The sequence below is a fragment of the Gasterosteus aculeatus genome, chromosome 10, assembly GCF_964276395.1.
Source record: "Gasterosteus aculeatus chromosome 10, fGasAcu3.hap1.1, whole genome shotgun sequence".
Taxonomy (NCBI): Eukaryota; Metazoa; Chordata; class Actinopteri; order Perciformes; family Gasterosteidae; genus Gasterosteus; species Gasterosteus aculeatus.
The window spans coordinates 2779873-2803779 of NC_135697.1; the positions used below are offsets into that span (position 1 = coordinate 2779873).

The 23907-nt window shown below is 43.7% G+C and overlaps 1 protein-coding gene across 1 annotated transcript in view; it reads left to right on the forward strand.

The window, feature by feature from the left end:
• Positions 1–20131, forward strand: part of pvrl2l (PVR cell adhesion molecule related 2 like) — a 217972-nt gene extending 197841 nt beyond the window's left edge. The window contains exons 7-10 of the mRNA XM_040189452.2: positions 11900–12029; positions 13072–13129; positions 14224–14319; positions 14992–20131. Of these exons, the coding sequence (XP_040045386.2) occupies positions 11900–12029; positions 13072–13129; positions 14224–14319; positions 14992–15189 (482 nt within the window). The 3' untranslated portion in view covers positions 15190–20131. The remainder of the gene's footprint in view (positions 1–11899; positions 12030–13071; positions 13130–14223; positions 14320–14991) is intronic.
• The last annotated feature ends 3776 nt before the right edge of the window (positions 20132–23907 follow it).

Here is a 23907-nt window from a genome sequence, read left to right on the forward strand (position 1 = left end):
CACATATGCACACTTACCCGCTAACAGACAGCTGCTGTTGCCATGGCAGCGCCGGGGGGTACCCAGGTGTCCAGATTGCTGTCTGAATGACGGATGATTGGCCGTCTATAGTGGGCTCTGTTATTTATTTTGGCCTCGTACGAGACATATGCATTCAAACATGATCTGAGTCCCAGTGATAGGAATACACACACACACACACACACACACACACACACATCATCGCACTCGAAGGCGTGATGATTGCCTGTCAGGAGAACATGATTCTGATTTGGGCCTGTGGGAATGGAAGTTGTTTTTAGAGGCTAAAGGTAATATGTTGTGTGTGTGTGTGTTCAGTAGTGAGTGAACTTAGCAGTGAAGTAGGTTGAATATTTAAACTTCTCCCTTGGCCTCAGACCCTCAGCAAAATTGCACTTGAATATATTCCAAACGCCTGAAATAACCCAGAGAGCGCTTGATACGACTGATCTTTGCTCCACTCTCGGGGCCATTCCAACTTTCATTGCGCGACTGATTCCGAGCGCTCCCCGAGTCCTTCAAACATTACAGCCCACTTTCGCATTCTCGCACTTTGGTATGCGCATTACCCCGGTAGCTTAACCTCTAAACCGCGCTGCTCAGCCAGCTGCCGTCGAGAGCCAAATCGACTGTGGAGTTCTCTGTGGCACCTGCCGCAGTGAGACGGGGGGGTAACCAGTGTTACTCGGGTCTTATCTCCACACCATCAGCTTGATGTGGAGAAGGAATGATTTGGCCAATGAGAGGCTGAGACTTTATTTCAGGTCTGTTCATTTTCTTCTGGAAGTGCAAGCTGGAGCTGTTAGCAGAACGTTTTGTGGACTCATTTATTGGATAGTTTTGTCGACTTCTGACAGCGCTGCCAACTTCTTTTCCAATTAGCCAGTGCCAGCTCCAAACGTCAATTAATTCATTAGTACCCAATTAATTAATTTATCTTTTGGCAGATCACTCTGAGGAGTATGCATTAGTTAATTACAATTTAATATATTACCAAATGTTCTTTGTTTCGTGATGATTTCAAGAAGTGGCCAAATTTGCAGCTAATAGCTTTTTAAGACTAAAGTTCACAAGAGGGTGTGAGGATCTGGTGAGGGTCACCAGTTCTAAATGGAAAACTATAATGAGTTCTATATTAAGGATGGAGATCTTCCAAAGAGGTCATTTCATAAAAAAAATGTTTTGATTATCAGTATATTTGATCTGTTGATGAAACAAAAGAATGTCTCATAACAGCAATAGTCTCTGTCTCTAGTCTGGGACACAAGGGGGTAAAATAAAGACACCCCACCCCCCCCTCCCCCCCTCCTCAGAGCGCAGGCTGCAATAGGTGTTGCAGCTGTGTAGATTATTCAGCTTTGGAAACGCACACCTGTTTAGTGAAAAACATTTGACATGTTTACACCTGCAAGTCATTTCAGCTGCTCAGATCAAAATTCAATGTCTTTCTTTGAAACTCATGCCGTTCCTCACTGTCTTCCTTTAATCGATACCCTGCAGCACTCCCTAAAACTAAACTAATTGACAATAACCGCTGCTACTCATTTCCCCCGCCCACTCTCCCAACCAACAATAACGTTGGTTGTTCTGGGCCATTTGCCGTCTCGTACCGATGCATTGAGGCCCACAACTCATTAGGATCCTGAGTAACTCCAATGTTACCCCATTTTTAGACTCTCACTGCAAGTCGTTCATAGTTGATTGGTTGCAAGGGGAGGTTGGGTGGGTCCGTCAAACTCAGACATGCACTGTTGGGTGGGTCCGTCAAACACAGACATGCACTGTTGGGTGGGTCCGTCAAACACAGACATGCACTGAGGGGACAGTTGGTCGTGTCCCTGAACTAAATGTCATCAGTTTTGCTTTATGAGAGAACGGATCAGATTAAAGAGCTTTTGAAAAAATGCGTAAATATGAGCACTTCTACAAGCCGTCATTGGCGGACTATAAGGACGCGCGGATGGCCTCCGATTCATGGAGGGAGATCTCCACAAACAGAAAGTGTGCAATAATTACTTAAATAAAAGTAGGCAGGTGCATGAATTTGGGCACCCTTGTTGTTTTATTGATTGTAATACCTTTAGCACTAATTATTGGAACACAAAATTTGTTTGGTAAGCTCATTGACCCTTGACCTACATACACAGGTGAAGTCAATCATGAGAAAGGGTATTAAAGGTGGCCAGTTGCAAGTTGTTCTCCTCTTTGCATCTTCTCTGAAGACTGGCCACATCGGAGCCTCAAAACAACTGTCAAATGACCTGAAAACAAAGATTGTTCAACATCACGGTTTAGTGGAAGGATACAAGAAGCTAGCTCAGAGATCTCAGCTGTCAGTTTCCACTGTGAGGAACATAGTGAGGCAATGGAAGACCACAGGCACAATTCTAGTTAAGGCCCGTAGTGGCAGGCCAAGAAAAGTCTCAGATAAGCAGAGGTGAAGGGTGGTGAGAACAGTCAAACTCAACCCACAGACCAGCTCCAAAGACCTACAACATGAACCTGCTGCAGATGGTGTCACTGTGCATCGCTCAACTATTCAGCGCACTTTGCACAAGGAGATGCTGTATGGGAGAGCAATGCGGCAGAAGCCTTTTCTACGCCCATGCCACAAAAAGGTATGAGGTATGCTAAAGCACATTTGGACAAGCCAGCTTCATATTGGAATAAGGTGCTGTGGACTGATGAAACTAAAATTGAGTTATTTGGATATAACATGGGCGGTATGCATGGTGGAAGAACACAGCAGTCCAAGAAAAACACTTTCTACCCACAGTAGAATTTGGTGGTGGTTCCATCATGCTGTGGGCCTGTGTGGCCAGTGCAGGTACTGGCAATCTTGTTAAAGTTGAAGGTCGCATGGATTCCAGTCAGTATCAGCAGATTCTTGCGAACAATGTTCAAGACACAGTGACACAGTTGAAGTTGCGCCGGGGCTGGATACTTCAACAAGACAACGACCCTAAACACCGCTCAAATTCTACCGAAGCATTCATGCAGAGGAACAAGTACAACGTTCTGGAATGGCCATCTCAGTCCCCAGACCTGAATGTCATTGAAAATCTGTGGTCTCTTTTAAAGCGGGCTGTCCATGCTCAGAAACCATCAAACCTGACTGAACTGGAGATGTTTTGTAAAGAAGAATGCTCAAAAATACCTTCAACCAGAATCCAGACCCTCATTGGAAGCCATAGGAAGCATTTAGACGCTGTTATTTCTGCAAAAGGAGGATCTACTAAATATTGATGTAATTTTTCTGTTGTGGTGCCCAAATTTATGCACCTGCCTACTTTTGTTTAAGTAATTAACTAATTAACTTTCTGTAAATCCTATAAACTTTATTTCACTTATTAAATATCACTGTGTTTGTCTGTTATATGATATATTTAATTGAAATTGCTGTCGAACAACCAATGACACATAAAGGAAAATCTTAGATGATCGGGGGTGCCCAAACGTTTTCATACCACTGTAAGTAATCGGGAAGAAAAAACACATACAAAAAATAAAACAAATACATATATAGAACATGCAGTTTGCTCTAATTTGTTTGACAGTAAACAAGATCTTACAAACTTCCACCACCTTTTAAAACCTGATTAGGATCAACTGGCCGGCTAATTGGAAAGCAGCGAACCCCTGAGCAATTAGGATTGTGCCACAGGGACCGGTTGGTCTTTGGGGCTCTTGGTGAAATGTAATTAAGGTGCCATGTGTATTCCACTGTGGGCAGTGAGTGGTTTGTGCTAGAATGGGGTCCGCAGCTCATTTCATGCCGCTGGGGCAGCCTTCCGTTAATCCAGCCACCACTTAAAAGAACAGGTTTTCGTACTGCTCTTTAAATAGCCTTGAAGAGCATTGATTTAAGAATATGGCCTTAATTTGTGATGTGTTTAAGATGAGTTTCTTTGTGGTCTTTGAGACTTCAGTGACATATTTAAGTGAAAGCCAGGGGAACCCCTGACGGTTTGGGCCCGTAGGCCTGTTCAGTAATCCTTCCATGTTGGCCCACATGCTCCAAAGATCCACTGTCTGATATATTTGTGTCACGCGGAGGAGCAAATGAAAAAGTCAGTTTAACAAAGATTTGCCGGCATGGGTGAAGCCAACGCATGTGATGTTCTGTTTAATTGCTGCAAAAAGTTTTCAAACAGGGCACAGTCGGAGCGGAGTCCCACATGCCGTGTGAGAAAAAATAATTGCCAAGAAAACTTTTCGTCAAAAGACACGTATTTCCCAGTGCTGATCTGCTGTTGTCATGTTGCAAAAGAGTTTGCGCAAAACCGTCCCTTTGTGTAATACATGTTACTGCCGGTGCAAATACAGCAAAGTATATTTTTCTGCTGTGTTCTCGCTCTGTGGCTTAATTTCTTGAAATCTACTAATGTGCAGATTCGCCTCTCCAGATTGAGCATTGTGTGTGGCCCCGACGAAAAAACTCCTCTTCGGAGGGGGAACGACGCAAAGTGTCAGCGTAGCAGACAGATGGAGAAACCGGAGAGAGGAGATAATTTCAGTCGGGTCGCTCTTTAACCCCTTTTCTCTCTGCTAATTCTTCTTCTTCCTCCCTCCTCAAGTGCATTGTTCTCCCTCTTTTCTTTCCCTCTCTCTCCCTCTCTCTCTCTGACTATGACCTACTTTGATCCTGAATGGTTCGGGTGCTGTCTGTCTCTGAGATAAACTCATTTGCTCTGTATCATTTAGAGAGCAATGCCATTTCCCTTCCCACCACTCTACCCTGGATGCTATTTGGGGAAGCGAGCTGCAGAATGTGTTTTGTGTGTGTGTGTGTGTGTGTGTGTGTGTGTTCTTTAATCTGTTAAGTGGGTAAATACATAAGGGGGAAAAAGGACTCTGTCTGGAAATGAAAGGGGGAAGCGCAGGCGACAGATAAGGCTGTGAAGGGTTGCATATCCAAAGATATCCGTCACACAAGCACAGCTGGCACTGATAGGCACATTTATTCACAAAGGTCAGGCTGCACTTGAGCTGGTGCGTGCGTGAGAGAGAGCTGCGCTGTTCCACAGGGTTGCATTTAAAGTGCATTTAGCGATCCTGTGACACCTGCTTCCCTATTAGTGACACTCGTGGGCACAAACGCCGTGTGTGCGTTATGCGTTTTGGCGCTTTGTTCCTCCGTCGGCCGCTCCGTAACCCAAAGCGACGTGGGTTTGGATGGCCTCGTCTGGTCTCAGAGGGCTAATTACACTAAGTGCACAGTGACGGAGCTGCCTGCGAATTATTCATGATTCTCCCGCTGTCCCGGTTGTTCCAGTCAGCCGAGTTATCAACCAATGCCTTCTCGATTGTCTCGTGATTCCTGATCCCTTTTTTCTTTTCAAATCACTCTTAAATCACTACAAGGGAAATTCAACCCTCCCTCACATCCATGCAGCTTTAGCAAGGGGCTGCGACCAAATCCCTGACATTTACCATCGATGTCTTTAGATCATTAAAACAATTTCTGTCACAGTGGCGCTCGAAGCAAATTTGTGTCCTCACCGTTTCACCTTTTGTCCACAGAGAAAGGAAACCAAAAGTGGAGCCTTGAACACTGGCTGCCTCACCAGTAGTGGTCTGAGGCTGCAATTAAGTGCTTTATAGTCTTTTGGACTGCTGTCAAACACATCATAAAGGACACAAAACAAGCCCTCGGGGGAAGATATTCTAGAACAGAATAATAAAAAAAAGATCTATTCATCCATTATCTTTAACCGCCTGTTCAGGGTCGTTGGGGTGGTTTGAATATGATCCCAGCTGACATGGGTTGAAGGCAGGATATAGCCTGGACACGTTGCCACACTATAGCAGAGACCGACAATCATTTGCGCTCACATCCACGCTCAAGGGCAATTTAGAGTCTTCAGTTCACCAAAGCTGCATGTCCTTGGACCACTATCTTGGTTTTCTGCAACCAATGAAAGGGGACTGACCATATTTGGATTTTCAAGGACTGAAACGTGGTAGAAATGTCATATAGCGCTTTGGAAGGTGTGTCAATAACAAGGTAGCCCCGCCCTAAATCATCTCCTCCTGTGATCATCAATCCTGCATTTAAGAAGACTATAAACTAGAGATACATGTTTACAACTCATGTTGAATGTGTCCGTCGCCACATGTGGGACATTTGAAAGCGATGTAATTGGAAGCATCTTAAATGTCAACAATTATTCAGGTAAATCTTCCAATTGGATTTTATTTTTGGTCCATAATGTCTTTTCTTTCACAATTTTAGTTTTTTTCACTAGTTTTGCAATGAAAGACAGTAAAGAGCTTAAGATGTGAAACACACTATTCAAAGATGTTTTATCCTGAAAAGTGCCTCGCTGAAGGAATGAAGAAGCTTTTAGCCCTTAAGATTACAATCAGTCCGTTTTTATTCCTCATAATTGTTCGCTGATTGCAGTAATTTTAGTGTTCTCTTTAGACTTTGGTGGGGCCACACGACACTTGCTCATATTCATGGATTGTGTGTTTGTGACAGTCAATTTGGCTTTTCAGAGCGTGTAAATGCGAGAGGGTGCACTTCATGCCGCTGTTTATGAGTCAGAGTTGGGGGGGGGGCGGTCGCACTGGGATGAAATGGTGTTTTTGTAAAGGAAAGGACAACGAAACGGGGGCATTTTTCATGTTGGCACGGCGGTATAGAAGAAGTGAGCAACACACTGCAACAGAAGGCGACAAAGTGGCTGTGAAACGAGTGAAAAAACTAAGCGGGTCTTAACTGGAGGCGTGTAGAAGTACAGAGTGCAGTTGGGTTGAAGGACGAGCATGAGGGACGTGAAAGGAAAGAGGGAGGAAGTGGTAGAGAGTCAGCGAGGGAAGATGACGGGAGAGAAAGTGGGGGGAAAAACATCAGTAGTGTTACAGAGAAGGTGAAAAATAATAAGAAAGAGAAACTGAAAATAGAGGTGAAAAACGGAGAGCGAGAGAGGCAGTTGTTGTTCCAGTGTCACTCATGGCCTCCCTCGGGAGCCTTTAGACCTTTAAGATCTCCTTCTCTTTTTTTCCCCGCAGGCGGCCAACGCTCTCCTCGCCCCGTTCCTCTTCCACCCGCCGCCTTTCCTCCCTCATTTATTGCTCCTCATCCCTGCCTTTCTCCAACTCAACCCCCGCTCATTTTGCTGCTTCCTCTTCACGCTCGTATCCGTTCTCCTTCCCCTCGCCCTTTGATCGCCGACTCTCTGGTTCCCATGGACTCATTCAGACTCAGTCGTCCATCCTGCTTCCCACCTTCACGGTAACACAGAGGCTACTATTATTAAATTGCCCCGAATGGACGTGGGCGTTTGGGGGGAGAAACAAGCAGAGCTGGAACGCTGCGGCAGAATACGGGCCGGACTGGGACATAATTCACCCCTGGAGTCTGATTGGAATCTCCACACATTCAACAGACTACGTAAACTGGTGTTGCCAGGCGGCAGCGTCCAACGTGCCTTCAACTTGCTTTCTGTCTATTGGTCATCAGTGGACAAATCCTCTGTCTGTATAGAAGGAGTTAATAACAAAAGGCCTCTCTTCTAGCTTGATTTATTGCCTCAGTAAATATTTTAAACATGAGTTTACGGGCTTTATCTTTGATACAGCATGATGTTTATTTAGTAAATGATGGTCCATTTAGAGTCAAGTAGACTCGTGATTGACAGGTCACTACTGCGTCTCTGTAAAGGCGTCACTCCACGAACAGTCCAACCACTGTTGGCAAAAAAATGGCGTTGGCCTAAACGTTGCACTCGAGGCCTCAAAATGGCCTTTTCAGAAGCTAATGGTTGATGTCACCACGAGCGTGTCCACAGTGTATGGTTAATATCTGAAACATAACTTTTAATTACGTTCTCTTCCTCTCGCCTGCTCCCATCTGTTCTCATTCCCTCATCCTGTTTGCTCCCCGCTGCTTTTCTCCGAGCTCGGTTCATCGAAAGCTGAATAAATATTATGTTGGTACATATACATGCATGCGACCAATTAGTGATGAAGGCGAGAGAATACACCATCGGCTTTAACGTGATGAAAACTTGATAGAAACATTTTCAGTGGCTGAATCTGATGGTAATGTTTATTCATATGCTGTCATGTTGCATCTCCGGCTTACATTTCAGGCACGCCGCTGCAGGGGTTTGAAGGGGAACTTCTGCAAATCTTTCGTCCAAAACTATTTGTGTAACATAAGCTTGAAAAGTCCGAGGCGGCGGATCAAGCTGCTGCGAGTTTAAAAACGTTATCAAAATGGATGAGCGAGCAGTAGCACCGGGCTTCAAGTCTTTCAGTTCTCGTATCGTTTCAGCAGATATTGTTACAGTCGCAGTCCGTCGGGTCCTCACCGTTCCCCCAACGTCTCCTCCGGTTCTTTGCTGGAGCTTCCTGTGACAGCCTTTACAACCACGAAAATCAATCAGACAATCTGAGCATCCGTCTCCTCTGCCGCCTTTCAGTACGCTAGACGGCACCGGAATCCCGGGACAACGGAGCAGATACGAGATCTGAGGCCAAGTGAAGGTTAGAAACGGGGTGTTTCAGCGATTCTGTTTGAAGTGGATGTCGCAAATGAGAATATGGATCATTGAGCAAAAGAAACCCGTCGACGATTGACCGATCTGAACTGAACGAGCGGACATCTACACAGGTGTCAATGTGCGCTAAACTTTACCTCATGCAAGAGCTTTCTTGTATCTTATTCACGTAAATATTGGAAACGTTGGATCTCTTTGGGTCTCATCTTCCACATCCACTGTCTGGACTTGGTTGTCCAAGCGGAGAGTAGAAACAGAACTACAGCCGGTCCGGGGGGGCGCGTAGTGAAGCCCAGCTGCATGAAGATGATTCTGACCCATTGATCTTCATGTTTCATACCCTGTGATGTAGATTGCTGGACATCAGAAGCAACCTTTCAATCAATTCCGTTTTTGCGGTGCATTGAATCTGCGTATCCGCGTGCGTGTGTCTCTAAGTGTCCCGGTGCTTTTGTTTTCTTGGCTGTTTGCATTGTGTTTCGTCCATGTTGTGCATCGTGGTTAAGTGAAGGCCTTGAGCGCGGCGCGTTGCCTGATGGCTGAAACAACCCTCACAACGGCTCGTTTGATAGGAGAGAGTGACTGAGTGCTCCATACAGGGACTGTTGTATCAATTTCATTTGAATTGCGTGCGATATGGAAGCAATTTCTCACCGCCAGTGTCACTTAGATAATGGCATTATATCCGGGGTGTTTTGCTACCAAGCGAGGGAGTGAAAAATGGACCGGAACAGCCGGAGTTTCCACCCACTCATTTTAACTTCTATAAAGCAATGATACAAAATGAGGCCTTGGCTATTGATTTAACAATATCAATGTTTGATAATTCACATATATATATATTCCAACAACTCCAGCGCCGACTCGCTGATGAAGAAATTGAGCTGCATTTCAAATAAAGATTGACTGTAAAAGATGGAGTTGAATGGAGGAGAAGGGGGAGCTGGGATACGGATGTGTGGAGCACAGGCAGGAAGGGACAGTGGGCGGGTTCACTTATCGCTACACTCATCACTTCCACAGCATGTGGATGGTTGGAAACATTAACCAAGAAACTAGAGTAGAAGCAAAGTTTTTGAAGGTATCATTCCAGCTGGCAGGGAACATAATAATAACTTAATGGGCGAAACGTTTGCCAAAGCCGTGGATTTTCATCAGCTAGTGGTCTGAATGTTCTCCTCCACTAAAGCCAAAAGTAGAATTTATGGATGGGACACTTCTGCTAAACCTCCGGTTACGTTCAGTTAGAACATTTTCTTACATTTAATTCTAACATTTTCACTTCTAAAATAGCTGCACACGGCAACTACAGTGAGATTACGTTTGGGGAGACGATGGCAGTTGAGACCGATTATACAATATTCATAGGTTTGGTAAAGATTGTCAAACAGCGCCCTGTTTAAAGTCTTGTGAGGCTTCAGAATTCCGGTTTTCAGATGGAGCGCTGAGGCTCATGTGGCCATCGGCGTCTTGAGTGGCAAAGGAGCCTCGCTTCCTTTGTTTACTGTGCTCACATCTGTGGTCCTCTCGCGCAAACTCCAGCTACCAGCGTCATCATCCCTCACTACTTCTCAGAGCACGCCATCTCATTCCCTCGGAAACCTGTTGGCAACAGCTCTTGTTTTTCAGTGCTCTTTCAAACGCTTTATTAATAATGAACATCAGGCAAAATCAGGCAACTTTTGCTACTCGTTGTTTACTGATGCCGACGGGTATTTTCCCATAGCTATATTTGGTCAAGTGTTCTCTGGCCTTTCCGTGGATGCGCTCATGAACACAGGTGGATGGAAACCTCCACCCAAAGCGTGGTACCTCCCCTTGGGAGTGTATGAGGACAGTGGCCGGTGCTTCCTGCCTGTTCAGGGATGTAATGAGTAAGAAAGGTGCAAGTAATCCATCTTTTCTTCTTCTACTATCCTTGGGTGCTCTCCACTACCCTCCACCCCCACCCTGACCAATCGGTTGCCTGTCCTCCGCCCTCATCTTCCATAGCCAACCCCCTTCACTCCCACGCACACATCCAGCTTGCCTCCCGTGAAGGCCGCACGTCGCCGGTGGAAGCGTCCCGTTGACATGCATCTTGTGTGCTTGTGCCCCGCCTCCCATCTGTCTCTCACCGCCTTCACCCCTCCTCCCTCCCCTCCTTCTTTCCTACCTCATCCTCTACTGCATCTGGATATTTGTCCCCTCTCTCCTTTGTTTTCAAGTTTTCTTTAAGCTTTCCTTTCCTCATCTCTCTCTCCCTCCTAGAGGTCCGTTAAAGCTTGGACCAGAACCCCACCTGCTGGCGAGATGGAGGAGGAAACACACCCAGTCTTTTGTTATGATGAAAGACGTAGTTTCAGCTTCTCTGACTCATGACTCGTTGCAACTAGCTATGCATGTTGTTACATTTATTTTCGGCAACCCCAAATTACAATGAAGGTTGATTGAAATTAGTTTGGGAAGTGATCAAAATTGTGTTGTGTATGTTTTGTTTCTCGTGATCTGTAAGCTGTGGGTTATTTGACCAAAGGATAAGCAGCAGCAGTAAGGATAAGGAGGACGTCACTTCTGCTTGCTTGATTTTTTTTAATATATTCAATTTCATTCTGATGTGTTTCACGAGCTGCAGTACAAGGGAAGACTCAACACCGCAAAGAACATTGCAGTGCAAAGACTGATTCATCCCCAGTGAAGAATCATACGCGCGTCAGCTAAAATGCACTACGTAGTGAAACCAAACGAGTGCAAATCACGGGGGCAGTTATCCTTTTATCATCTCTGTATCAAACGTGACAGCGTTTACTTCGCCACCGGTGATGAAATATGATTTTCCCAACAAAGAGGACCCAAACAACCTGTGGAAAAATTCCACCCTACCTTTGTTGCTGCCGCCAAAATCCCCGCTGCAGCCGGTGATTGTGCTCAAGCATTCGTGGTGGTGGCTGCTGTTGTGTGCAGCTGCTGTCAGCCTTGTTTGAAATAAAAAAAGCACTGCTTGTAATAAGATGCTTTTACAGTCGAGTTAGAGGCCTCGCAAGCCGTCAGCGAATCACAAATTGGCTCTTAATTGAAAGGAGAGGTCGAGGTCGGCGTGACACGCAGCTGATGAAGCTGCACACCAAAGAACGGCGGCGTTAGTGAGCGTTCGGGACCCAACGGGCGGCTTTTAGCTGAGCATTATTCTGAATGCTGAGTAGAAACTATTGATTACCTGCGTATCATCGCAGCTGTGATTACTCATGACGCTTACACATATTCCATTAGACGCCAACTCGCTGCTGCGTGCGTGGCGTTTTTGTTGCTCGGCTACGGACGGTATCAGCGCCGATTAGTGATTCCAATGAAACGAATCCTCTCTTGTTTTTCTTCTCACCCTGAACCAGATACGGAGCGGCGGATGACTCCGGGCCCGTCGTCAGGCGCTGTCATCGGAGGGATCCTCGGCACACTCGCCGCCATCGGCATCGCCGTTGCCAGCGTCTTCTACATCCGCAAGTGCCGGGAGGACGGAGAGTAAGTCTTCATCAGCTTCCACTTCTTCGTCCTCTTTTTAACTCTCCAAGCAAATTGTGATAATAAAAACAATCCCGTGTTTTTGCTCAAGGTGAAGACCAGCAGCAAAGAAAAACTGCTCCACTGATTCTTAAATTGTCTGGATTGTGTGACCAGGATGACTTATTTACCTCTTGCACTTGATGACCTGCAGCAAAACAAATCGATTTCAACTTAAATAATAAATCTTGAGAATTTGGGGGGTGAGACACACACGCACTGTAACTAACTCACTGTGTGCATGTTGTGAGACATTAAGTGTGATTCCTCAGAACTTTTCAATCTCTTTTCTTTTTAGATTTTTTCTGTTGTATACTTATTAAGTGGTAATTGTGTCGACATTAAATAGCACAGAGCTAAAAAATTAAGTGTAGTAGGCAATGCAGACATAAAGCAGGGATCGAGGTTGCTGCTCATGGTCTGAATCTGTTAGAAACTGGAAAGCTGTATCCATGGTCCGTACAAGTGGAGGCTTTAAACGGGTCATTTACCAAAATAGGCTGCTATGCTGAAAAATCCAATTTTGGATTCCCGATTGAATACGAAAAGAACACGAAACACTTGCAGGGCCTCAGCCATCTTCAAACTTCTTTGGATCTCTGACACACCTGTAAGGTTTGGTGACTCCGTCTTACATGTCAGATGAATATAAAACACCTGCAAAGTGGTCTCAGCCAGACTCCTGATACTTCATGAAATACCCACCTGGCCACAAATGGCTGCTGAAATGAAACTACATGAAAGCCTCAAACCATGTAGTCCGAATGGACGTGTGGACATGAAGGGCCACACGTTGTTTACACGCTGTCTCTGGTCCACCTGCTTCCCCGACACTTGGGGAAACAAAAGGGTCATTTTGCCACTAAAAGGAATAGAATCTGCTTTATGACAGAATCTTTCTAGACCTTCAGTGTGTGTTTGCCTTTCGGCCTGTTTCTTTGTTTCCCACAAAAGACAAATCTGTCTCTCGGCGCTGCGTTGTCTTTGTCTTTTCTCCAACCAGGGCGCCCCCCAAGCACAAGCCCCCTCCCCCTGTCAAGGCAGGCAGCACAACAGAGATGGTGAGTGCTCAACGTAACCTTGACTCACTCTTTAGTGTCACCGCGATCACATTCCTCATACACCAACACACACACACACACACGCTCCATTTGGACATAATGGGGCTAATGGCTATTGATCTGGGATCCGTGTTTGCTTATGTATGTCAAACTAATTAGCTTGGTTTGCAAAGACCTCCATTAGACCACTCATGTCCCACTCCTCCTCCTCCCCATGTTATTCCATCATCAATCACACGTTTGCGATCACTGTGCTCACTATCGCGTTATCTAATGACACCAGAAACACTGCAATTTCACCTTGATTTGATGTAATCGTCTGTTGATGCACGGCTGAAACGAGGTTTCGCTTGTTCAACTGTGAAGGTTTATTACATAGATACAGGTAATATTAATAAGAGGGGAGTAGTAAACCAATTTAGAAAATGTATACAATAAATATAAAAACTAATAAAAATAGAGTGAAATAGAAATAAATAAATCCAAGGAAACATAGATCAATACAAAAGTTTCCATTTTTAATTATACATTTAGCTATAAATGTAAATTCTTATAGTCACTGGGTTATGGCTGCTGATTTTCCATCCTCCCACTTTAGCATTTTCCTGGCAATCAGTAAAAGTAAGTGCAGAAAATACCTCAGATCTGTGTCCCTTCCCGACTAACTGAATCTTATGTTCAGCATGAGTCTCAATTGAAGACATCTTTACAAACATTTGACTATAGTCTTCTTAAATTTTTAGCATGTGGAGGTAGAGGCTAAGATTACAATCGGTGAATAAACATGCAACGTGACAGTGGGAAGTGAGCTCATATTAGCATATCCGCTACATATACCAGACCCAATAAGAATCTAATGTCAAAACGAATGAACGAGGGTGCCTAGTGTACGAGTTCAGCTTCATATGTGTGAGACTGTGTTGCTTTTTCCTTCGAGTCAACACACTCTCCACTTAATCAGTGGTCTGCTGCACTGTGACACATACACACACATTTTCATGCATTGTCTCGAGCTCTAATCTTCTTCCGCTTCTTTTCCCCCTTGCTGTTTGCGGATGGTGCGGTTTGATACGGTGTGGTTTTTGTGCATGTAGCTGAACAAGCCATCGGAGCCTCCCATGCCCACAGAGACGGCCCCTCTCAGCCCTGGAGAGGTTTACTACGAGCCCACGGGGGGAGAGCCTGTCACGGTAAATAGCACAGTACACACACGGTGACACGGGGGCCACACTCGTGTCACAGTAGGCTCCATATCTGCTGGGACAGCTGAACACGGTGGTTGTAGAGACGTCATGGCATGGTGTTTGGACTTTGTCCGAGTCATTAATACTTGCATTAATACCAGGACCATTTAGGTGTTTCTGAAACTCTCCGTTTAGTGATTACAGTGCATGAGGAAAGTATTCACAGCGCTTCACTTTTTCCACATTTTGTTATGTTACAGCCTTATTCCAAAATGGATTAAATTCATTATTTTCCTCAACATTCTACACACAACAACCCATAATGACAAAGTGAAAACCGTTTTTTGCAAATTTTTGCAAATCTGTTAAAAATAAAGAACGAAAACATCATGTACATAAGTATTCACATTCTTTGCTCAATACTTTGTTGAAGCACCTTTGGCAGCAATTACAGCCTCAAGTCTTTTTGGGTGTGATTCCACAAGTGTGGCACACCTATTTCTGGGCAGTTTCTCCCATTATTCTTTGCAGAACCTCTTAAGTTCCATCAGGTTGGATGGGGAGCGTCGGTGCACAGCCATTTTCAGATCTCTCCAGAGATGTTCAATCGGGTTGATGTATGCCACAGTATGACCTAAACATACTGTAAATCTCTGTATAATGTCACACCTTGTGCAGAACCTGGATGAGGAGACCAGTGGAGCCCTGAATGGCGGCGCCCCCCCAGTCCTGCATGACCCGGTCGGATACGACAGCGTAAACGAAGTCGCCGCCGATGGTCAACGCGGCAACAACTTGGATTCGTCCTACCACGAGCAACCGGCTGCCAACATCTCCCGTGGCGAGAGCTTTGTATCTCCCGCCATGTACGTGTAGCCTTGGCAACCACGGCCACCGCATTCGCCGCCATACAGGCACATTCCAGGTCCCCTAAATTTGCATGAAAGGCAAAAGGCAAGCACACTTGTTTCCACACTAAAAGGTTTAAACCCACACACGATGACATCCTTCACCAGGCCCATTTATTGGGTGTTTTTTGGGACAAAATGTTTATCCATCTCCCCATGAACACACAGTGAGAAGCAGTGTTTTCATTTCTCACCACGTGAAAAATGAAAGTGACTGCTGACAAACAGTAATGTAAGCAAGGGTAAAATGTTTTATTTGTGTTCATATCTATAACTCTTGCATGCAACTCTGTGCATACTGTGGTGCTGGATCCTTCTCATCAACCAACTCGGGGGGATTGGAGATCCCGACAATCATCATTAGATTTCAAATACCTGATACCTGAAAAGTAAAACATAAAGCACAGTTTTCAAAGCAGTTTGGACAGACACACACAGTAGCGATGATAACTGAGATCACGTGTTCATTGCGTATAGGGAGGAGGGATTTTACAATATGTTAATTACAGGGTTGAGAGGTGTTGCAACACTCCCCTCAGCTAAATAACCACCAGTGGGCCTGTTGGACGCATGCTAATCTAAATTTCAGCCAAATAATAAACTAGCGAGACAACGGCGTTTCAGTGTGAAATATAATATGCAGCATTTTTTTCCATCTCACATCTCAAAATGAGTGTTTTATTTGAAGATACCACCCGTGGGCTTTTCTGTTTACAGGTGTGGAAAATGATTTGAACATCTCTATTTAAGGATTAAACATCAGGATCCTCCTGCAGCCTTGCAATACTGCGGAAGAAAAAAAATTACCACCTTTGAAATCTGTTTAAAGGACTCTTCTTCCACGGTTTGTTTGGTTTTAATTACACACCCTCTGAATACGGTCCCAGAAAGGCCGAGGTATGTTGCCCTCCACGCAGCTTCAATTAATCACGCACCATCTTTGAAAGTATTTCAGTCCTTTATCAACTCAAACAATAGCTGTATAAAGAAAATGCAACCTTTTGCTTTTATTTTCCAGGCTACAGTCGCGAAAAGAAACATTCCGCTTTATTATGTCGTCAAAAAAAGGCCTGTTTTTCCCCGGAGCGACCGGTTGCTCGTTAGCACTAATGAAGGGGAAGTGACATTGTTCTGAAGCGCCGTAACCTGGCAACATTACATGATTAAGATTCCACGACTCATAATTGCAAGAGTGTGTGGCTGTGTGTGTTGGGGGGATGAAACCCGGTTTACAGCAGGGCGCACACACACAAACCACAGGGCTAAAAACAAGCCCGTTTTCAGTCCTCCTAGAATAAATTCCATTAATAAGGGTGAGAAAACATCATGAGGATTGTATTTTCAGAGTGTGAAAATGCTCGGCGCGTATCAGAAGAATACTGCCATTACAGCCATTTTATCTAATTAAAATGGTCACATGCTCTGATATATGCACAACATTTTACATGTGGAAAATATGCGTTCTGCGTTTTTAATTTTCAAGAAAGAACCACAGGGCAAGAAACAACTATGCCTGACTGAATCCAAATCTCATAGATGTCAGATGGTACCAAATGATCAACAACCAGTGTAAATAGTACTGATGATATTGATGAATAATATATTGTTGGTGAATTGTGTACACATAAATAATTTTACCAGTGTAGGTGTTATCAGTGCCTCTGTACAGGGGATGGAAGTTTGTTTAATGTCACATTGAGAGGTTAAAAAAAAACACAAAAAAACAAAGTGTATATTACTATTTTATTTTTCACGGGTATATTGAGGTTGTCACTTAATGCGAAAATGTTTTATTTGAATATATGAAAAAAAAATGAAATAGTGTGGATTGTACTCCTGTTCATATAACTCTGCATGGCATGATCGGTGGCTTGTTGAAACACTTTTCCCAACGCTGTTTGCAGAAAAATGTTCTCCATTCGTAAAAGCATTTTGAATGTCCAAAAAACGAACAAGAATTATGTTGTTGTTGTTTTTTTTAATCTCTATCTCAGTGCATCTGTCACATTCACGCAAACCACAAGCACAAGTCCAATTTCAGTTGAGAGAACGGGAGGGTTTTTTTCTTGCGTGGCGGCTCGGCAGGGTTCCATTTTTCCGTTTTTTATGCAGTCAGCATGGAATCGTGGTTTCTTGCGGCGCTCAAAGTACAAACAACCCAGAGAGAGAATTTTTCCTCTCTACTCTAATCCTGAGCTCCTGCTGGAGGCCTTGAGGTAGATACCTCGCATCTGAGGTGTAATATTGACAGTCCATAATAAAAGATGCTACTAACCAGAGCCTTTAATCGACATGTTAATACTCCCAACCCGTCACGTACACACACTTAATCCTTCATTTAATCCAAAATTAAACTACATCTATGAATAATATAGAGACGACTTACAAAATCTACCGGAATCACAGAGCTATGCGTTATGTCACTGCATCCACTGACAATGGACACCATCTTTACCCAGAGCTAGCTGCTATGTAGCAGCATGACACCATGTGGTCTAAGCTAGCAACGCTAATTCAGCAACACTTGCTAACCTTTGGCCAACAAGCCAAAGACAGTAGACCAAAAGTCTTGTGTGCTGCTGTGATGTAGCTCAGCCTCCTACACGCAAAAGAAGGCCCGGCTCATTTTCATCCACTCAAAATGCAACGGCCTCTTTGTCTCTGCCTCCCTTATCCCACTTACACACCTATTCATGAATCATTTTCCACCCAATTTGCAAACACCTATAAAACCTAAAAACTCAATTTGTGATTCTTTATGACACAATTTTGACACATTTCCCTCAAAATTGGAGTCTGATTTAGAGTTTGTATTGACGTAACAATATCAAGATTCTTCTATTGATTTTTCAACACACACGTATCTGTTCATCTCTAACTCTCCCCCTGTGAATTTACCTACTTAAATTAAAATAAATGAAAATCAACCAGGTGACTAAAACCGCAGACTTCTGGCTGAAAGCCCTGGATTTTACTCCCCAACCTGGACTTTGTCACTCTTCATACTGATGCTGTGTTCAACCAAAAGCCAAGCGAATTACTCGCGCGAGTAGATTCCATCCAAAGTCAACGCACTGATGGGAATGGTTGCGGTTGAAGCAAATTTTCAACGGGCAGCGCAAAAGGCACGAAAGACACAAACAAGCGAAGCAAATTTTGCCAAAGTTGAAAAATTTCAATCCCCTTACGGAGACAGGCCGCTGAGATGAGCAATGCCCCCTTTCAGGCACGAATGAAGGCGATTTAACTATCACTAGTGAGTAATCTCGCTCGACTAACATGTGGAAAAAAATTTGCTTCGCTTTTGGTGTGAATGCAGCATTCGTCAGCTGACTTTATGTTTTTGTCCCAGTCTCGATCACCTCGGACACCAGCCCTTTGACCCAGGGGATTCCACATTGAATGAGGTTCTCCAAATCACCCTAAAAAGTTCATTGTCAGGGGGCAGTTACATTGGAGAATGGGAAACGGTTTGTTAATATGGACAAACAGTCTTAAACAGTAGAAGCAAGGGGAAAATAAACTAAATTGGTCAAAGATTAAAGCAAGAAAACAACATTTTTCTCACCACAGCCTTCACATTTTGCAGTTTTGCACAAATTGCAATATTTTGTTTTTGGGACGTATGACAATCATCTGTTAATATTCAATTGTCGTAGTTAGCATGCACCATAAAAATCGTAACTAACTGAAACGCTTCTATACGTTTTCTGCATCCTGAAAAGAAACAAATTTGTCTCATGCTAATGTGTATGTTATGTTGTTGCTTTGACTGGTTCTCGTCTATAATGTTCACTGAATCTGCAGTATGAATTTGGCACAGGTGCAGGGCTAATAGATACGATAGCCACTGTAAACAAGGTACTCGTTGTGGTTAAAGGGAATGTTTGCATGGTGCATGGACCAATGGCATCTAAGCCCCCAGTTGTGCGAGATTCCAACCACCATGACAAGTACATGGCTTTCTGCCTGGCTTAAATGGCGCAGTGTCGGACAATCAGGTATGATGTGTTTCACAGAAATAAAGATGTCATGAAGCAGAATCAAATGACAGACACTTTTTTTCAAATGAATTATTATTTATTTTTTTGGTGCATTGTTGGATGCTGTGATTAAGGAAAAAGGGAAAGACATTATTACACAGAAATTGTTTAGTATTTCAGTTTCAGCTCGTTCAGTTTTGCCCAGAACCTTCGCCATCTAATAGAGCTCCTTCATTCGGAGGTATCTGGAATTACAATCTAGACATCACCAGGAGTGCTGTCAGCGAGCTGTCAACAAAAACGGAAATTGCTCAGAGATATCGGTTTCAAGTCTGCTTACGGGCAGTACTGCTTGAGTCATCACTTCTAAGAGGGTAGGAAGCGGGGAGATCTATGATTTCAAAGTAGCTCTTACATCGAGGGCCCCGTGTCCTTCTCGTCTGCACGAGCTGCAGGGCTGCATTTCGGGGGCTTTGCTCCATCCCCGCGTCCCCCGTTCCGGGTCCAATGCCAGAAACACAAGCTGTCCTCAATAACGAATCTGTCCCTTCTCTCTTTTTTTTAACCCCCCCGCACACACACCTCACCGTTCTCTCCCTTTCAACCATTGTCATCACAGCTTCTCATCACAGAGCCAGACGTGCCTTCTTTATGTTATTTTTAGCTTTTCAGTTTTCACTTCTCGTGCTGACAGAACAACAGATCATGAAGTGGGGAAGCACACAATGGGTTAGACGTCGATGATGGCAATGCTAGAAAAAAACAAACGCTCACACACTGGAGATGTAAACAGATTTTGTGTCTATTGATTTTCTTTCATTTGTTTTGTTTTATCGTAGGTGGATTATAATTTTGTATGCTTTATGGGAACCCTATTGTACATGTTTTACAGATCATTGTCTTGTCAAATAAAATGTAAAAGCAGAAGCACGGGACGGTCTTGGTGGTCATTATTGAACCCTGTCAGCTGCCTAGGATTAAGAGTTAAACTGAAGAAAGCAGCAGAGCAGCGTGACGGACATCTGGTAAATCCAAACATTTGTTTCATAACTTCAGGTAATGAGTAGATTTAGAGATGCGTTTATTCAGTTATAAAATAACGTGTTCATAATTATCCTATAAGATTTGTCTTATGTGTTTTGAATTTTAGTGGCCCCTTTTTAAGGGTTTCCTGCTGGGATGAATTTAAAATGGATTGTGGTTGTGGAAAAAAACATGTTAATCCAGGATGGTGATAAAAACAGTCCACAAACCAAAGGGAGACGACCCCATGACTACATCCGCTCTTTATATACAACCATGGTCCCAAACATCAGCCTGAAGTGACGTTACGTACTGAAGGAAAGGGTTTCCTCTGAGTCTGAACTCCGTACACAAGCTTCCTATTTAAATTTGCGAGGCCTCGACCCCCCAGAAGCCCCACCGTGTGACGTTCTGAATGTCTGGTGCAGTGAAGAGGTTCAGCTACTGCTGGCGAGGTCACTGGGCTTTGGCTGGATGTTCACTCTCCTGCTGTTTAGGATGATGCCTGTATTCCAATTTTACTTTGTGTTCTGAAGCATCACAGCGAGAGGAGCACATTTTGAGAGCGCTGAGTGCACTGCGACTGCTTCAAAACAGGGATTATTTTTGGACAAAAAGGAAAAGTCTCCTGGTAAAGTGCAGAGTCACTGACAATCTCCAGAATGCGCAATCCCTTTTCTGGGGTGGCAAGTGTGCCCTTTATACCGAGCCTCCACTGTGGGCCAGTGCTCTTTTGCCTGGCGCAGTCAGACCAGATGAGACGATTACTCATTGTCAGAGGATTTGTTCACGTTTAATTAGCGGCGTCGCTAAGTTCATCTTTGTGTCTGCCGGGCTCTGCTTTTGACAAAGATGTTGAGTGAGTGCGCAGAGGGTCGTGCTTCAGGAGCAGTTGGATTTAAAACAGACAGACGCCCCCCCGACTGTCATGTGATGGACTATCACATTCGATTTTGAATAGCGTGGATGATGATTTACCTGATTTAGTTTCTCAATCCGATGATGTCAGGCGTCCTTCAAAGCCGGAATCTCAGGTGGTATTTCAGGGTTGATTGTTGCCCAACCTTTAAGGGATGATTTGTCTTTAAAAATTAGACTGTCCTCTTTCAAAGATGTAAACAGATGAAGGAAAGAAGGTGAAACTGAAACAATCCTGCACAATTCAGTGATGTCATGTTACATAATTTGACAGGCGTCAACTGTAAATGTGTAGCACACGCTGAATGTGAGATGTTGAACCTGGAGCAGCCACAGTGTGACAATATCCAGAGAAAAAGTATTTAAAAAAATGCACACAAAAGAATCTTGTAAACAAACACCAGTGGATTTACACCTCAAGGGTATCGACGCCCTGATAAGCAACTTTTAAGTCAGAAGCACAATCTGCTTTATGCTTTATTTGACTCTAAATGGTTTATAATTTACTAAATGAATATCATGCTGTATGAAAGAACATATGAAACTAGAGACCCCACACTCATGTTTACAGCATTTAGTGGGGGAATAAATCAAGAGAGAAATAATATTCTATATTCTACGTGCTGTCTGGACTACACTCAATCATGCTAGGTACCATCTCCTGAAAGCAATGCTGTTCTCTGGGTTTGTTTCCAGCATTTTAATAGTTTTTAGCTACATAGTCTTTTCAGCTGTGAGAAATCCCTGAACAAAACTTGGTTGAAGTACTCATTAATCTGTATATGTGCTAGCTAATGTATTTGCAGACACACGGTACTTCATCATCATCATTTTTAGCCCCGTTGTGCAAAAACACTCCTATTGAGTTTTATATCTTTGATTAAACTTAAATGAGATTTACTTTTTTTGTGGGTTTACTTTGAATGCAGCCTGTATTTAGAAGTGACAAACGTCTGTTTACCACCCGAGCCTGAAATTACTCACAGTAATGTTTCCACTTCGTACTCACTAATTGCCCAAGCCATAAGTGAGGAGTTTATTTAAAGAAAGGGGAAAGAAGCTTTGGGGAAGAGGGCCGATAGCCGAGATGAAGAGAGATCTGAGAAAGTGGAAAGAGAAGGAATTGCCCGATAGAGGGATAAGTGTGAGCAGGTATGGAGGTGGACTGAGACAGATTAGGAGAGAGAGAGATAGACTGCGGGCCGCTGAATCAATGAGCCAGTCGATAGTGAGTGGGATAGATGTGTGGAGAGAGAAAAATGGCATGGAGCAGGAGAAGGGAAAACGCCCCCCGTTGTGTTGGAGCTCCTGTTGAGAAAAATGGCCCCAGAGAAAATGAGAATCCACGGCCATCCACGAGTGATTGAAAAGCCCTTTTTATTTTGGTTTATCATCCGCAGCAGGTACAGATTTGCGATTATTTGGTGACAGTTATTTTCTCCGGATCCACGGGAGAATTTATCTGGTAATGGATGTTTCATGTCCGATTTCCGAAATAAGGAAGACGAGTTTACAATGAATCCCTAATCTGAGCGGGAGATTAATTATTGTTGTTTGGCTGATAAGCAGACAGCTGGATAGAGAGGATGGACGTGTGAGATGTAATAACAGTCGTGAGGCAGAATGCCTGAGGTTATTACTGTTAACTCAAGATATTCCATCCCAGAAAAAATGAATGGGTTTTATTTGCTAAGTGCACTAAGAATCCTTTTTTCTTTCATCTGCTGCGAAACCAGTGACTATACTTGACATTTCAAAGGATATTTTATATGTTTTTAAAAGAAGAGGACTACTTTCGTGAGTGCCGTCTATGGTCTGTTATTGGTGGGGCTGTTGGCAGGCCCACATACAAAGGGGGCTATTGGATTATTGCAAATCAATTTTTCATTCAGCATAATAATATTCTCAAATGCTCACCATCTTTCACTATTTTTGATACGGTGGGAGGAAAAAGTTTGGCTATAATAGAACTGCACCGCCGTCCCATGAGTGGCAGGAACAGTGTTTGACGTGATGACGTTCGTTCGTCTCTTTTAACCACTTGTTCTGCTGTGTTCTCCAAGCTTGGAGCCAATTCTTCAAGAGATTACGTAGCAAGTAAATGGAAAGATGTGATTCCACAATATATTTCAATTTGAGCCAGAAATTTGCATTACAGTGTATCGCAAAAGTCTGTCAGCACTTAAATGATCCTGTTATAAGCTGTGCAGACGGTGTTGAATCTGACTTGAGCCAAAAACATTTTTGGAGCTGCAGGTGGAAATCATATTGTTATTTTCAGAGTCCCTTATATTACTTTATTGCATGTGAACACCAGCAAAAGTGTTTATTTGGAGTTAATTTAGCCCAACTTGGATGTTGTTAGGAAACTAGACAAGATGCTGTTTAGTTTATTGGGAACTTCCAATACATGAACAAAGCAGAAATAATTGTCGTTTCAGGCAAGACGATGTACCCGTGAAGGGAAACTGTGTTTTGCATGCGTCAGTAGTACTTTGTTACAATAGATGGATTCTACCTGTGGTCTGATCATGGTTAAACACGAGGCTCATTGCTCTGCATTGAGCCTTCACTCTCCGTAAAAACGGGATGATGGCACTCGAGCCATAAAGTTGCAGTCATATAGTTGTTGAAATGTCTATCGTTGATTGATTTATCTATGTATTAATATAGGGAATTAGGTACAATACAACAATACACCGAGTTGAAGTAATAACGGTTTCTTTTCTTTTTGACCACTTTCATTTTGAAGTTGGAGAAGT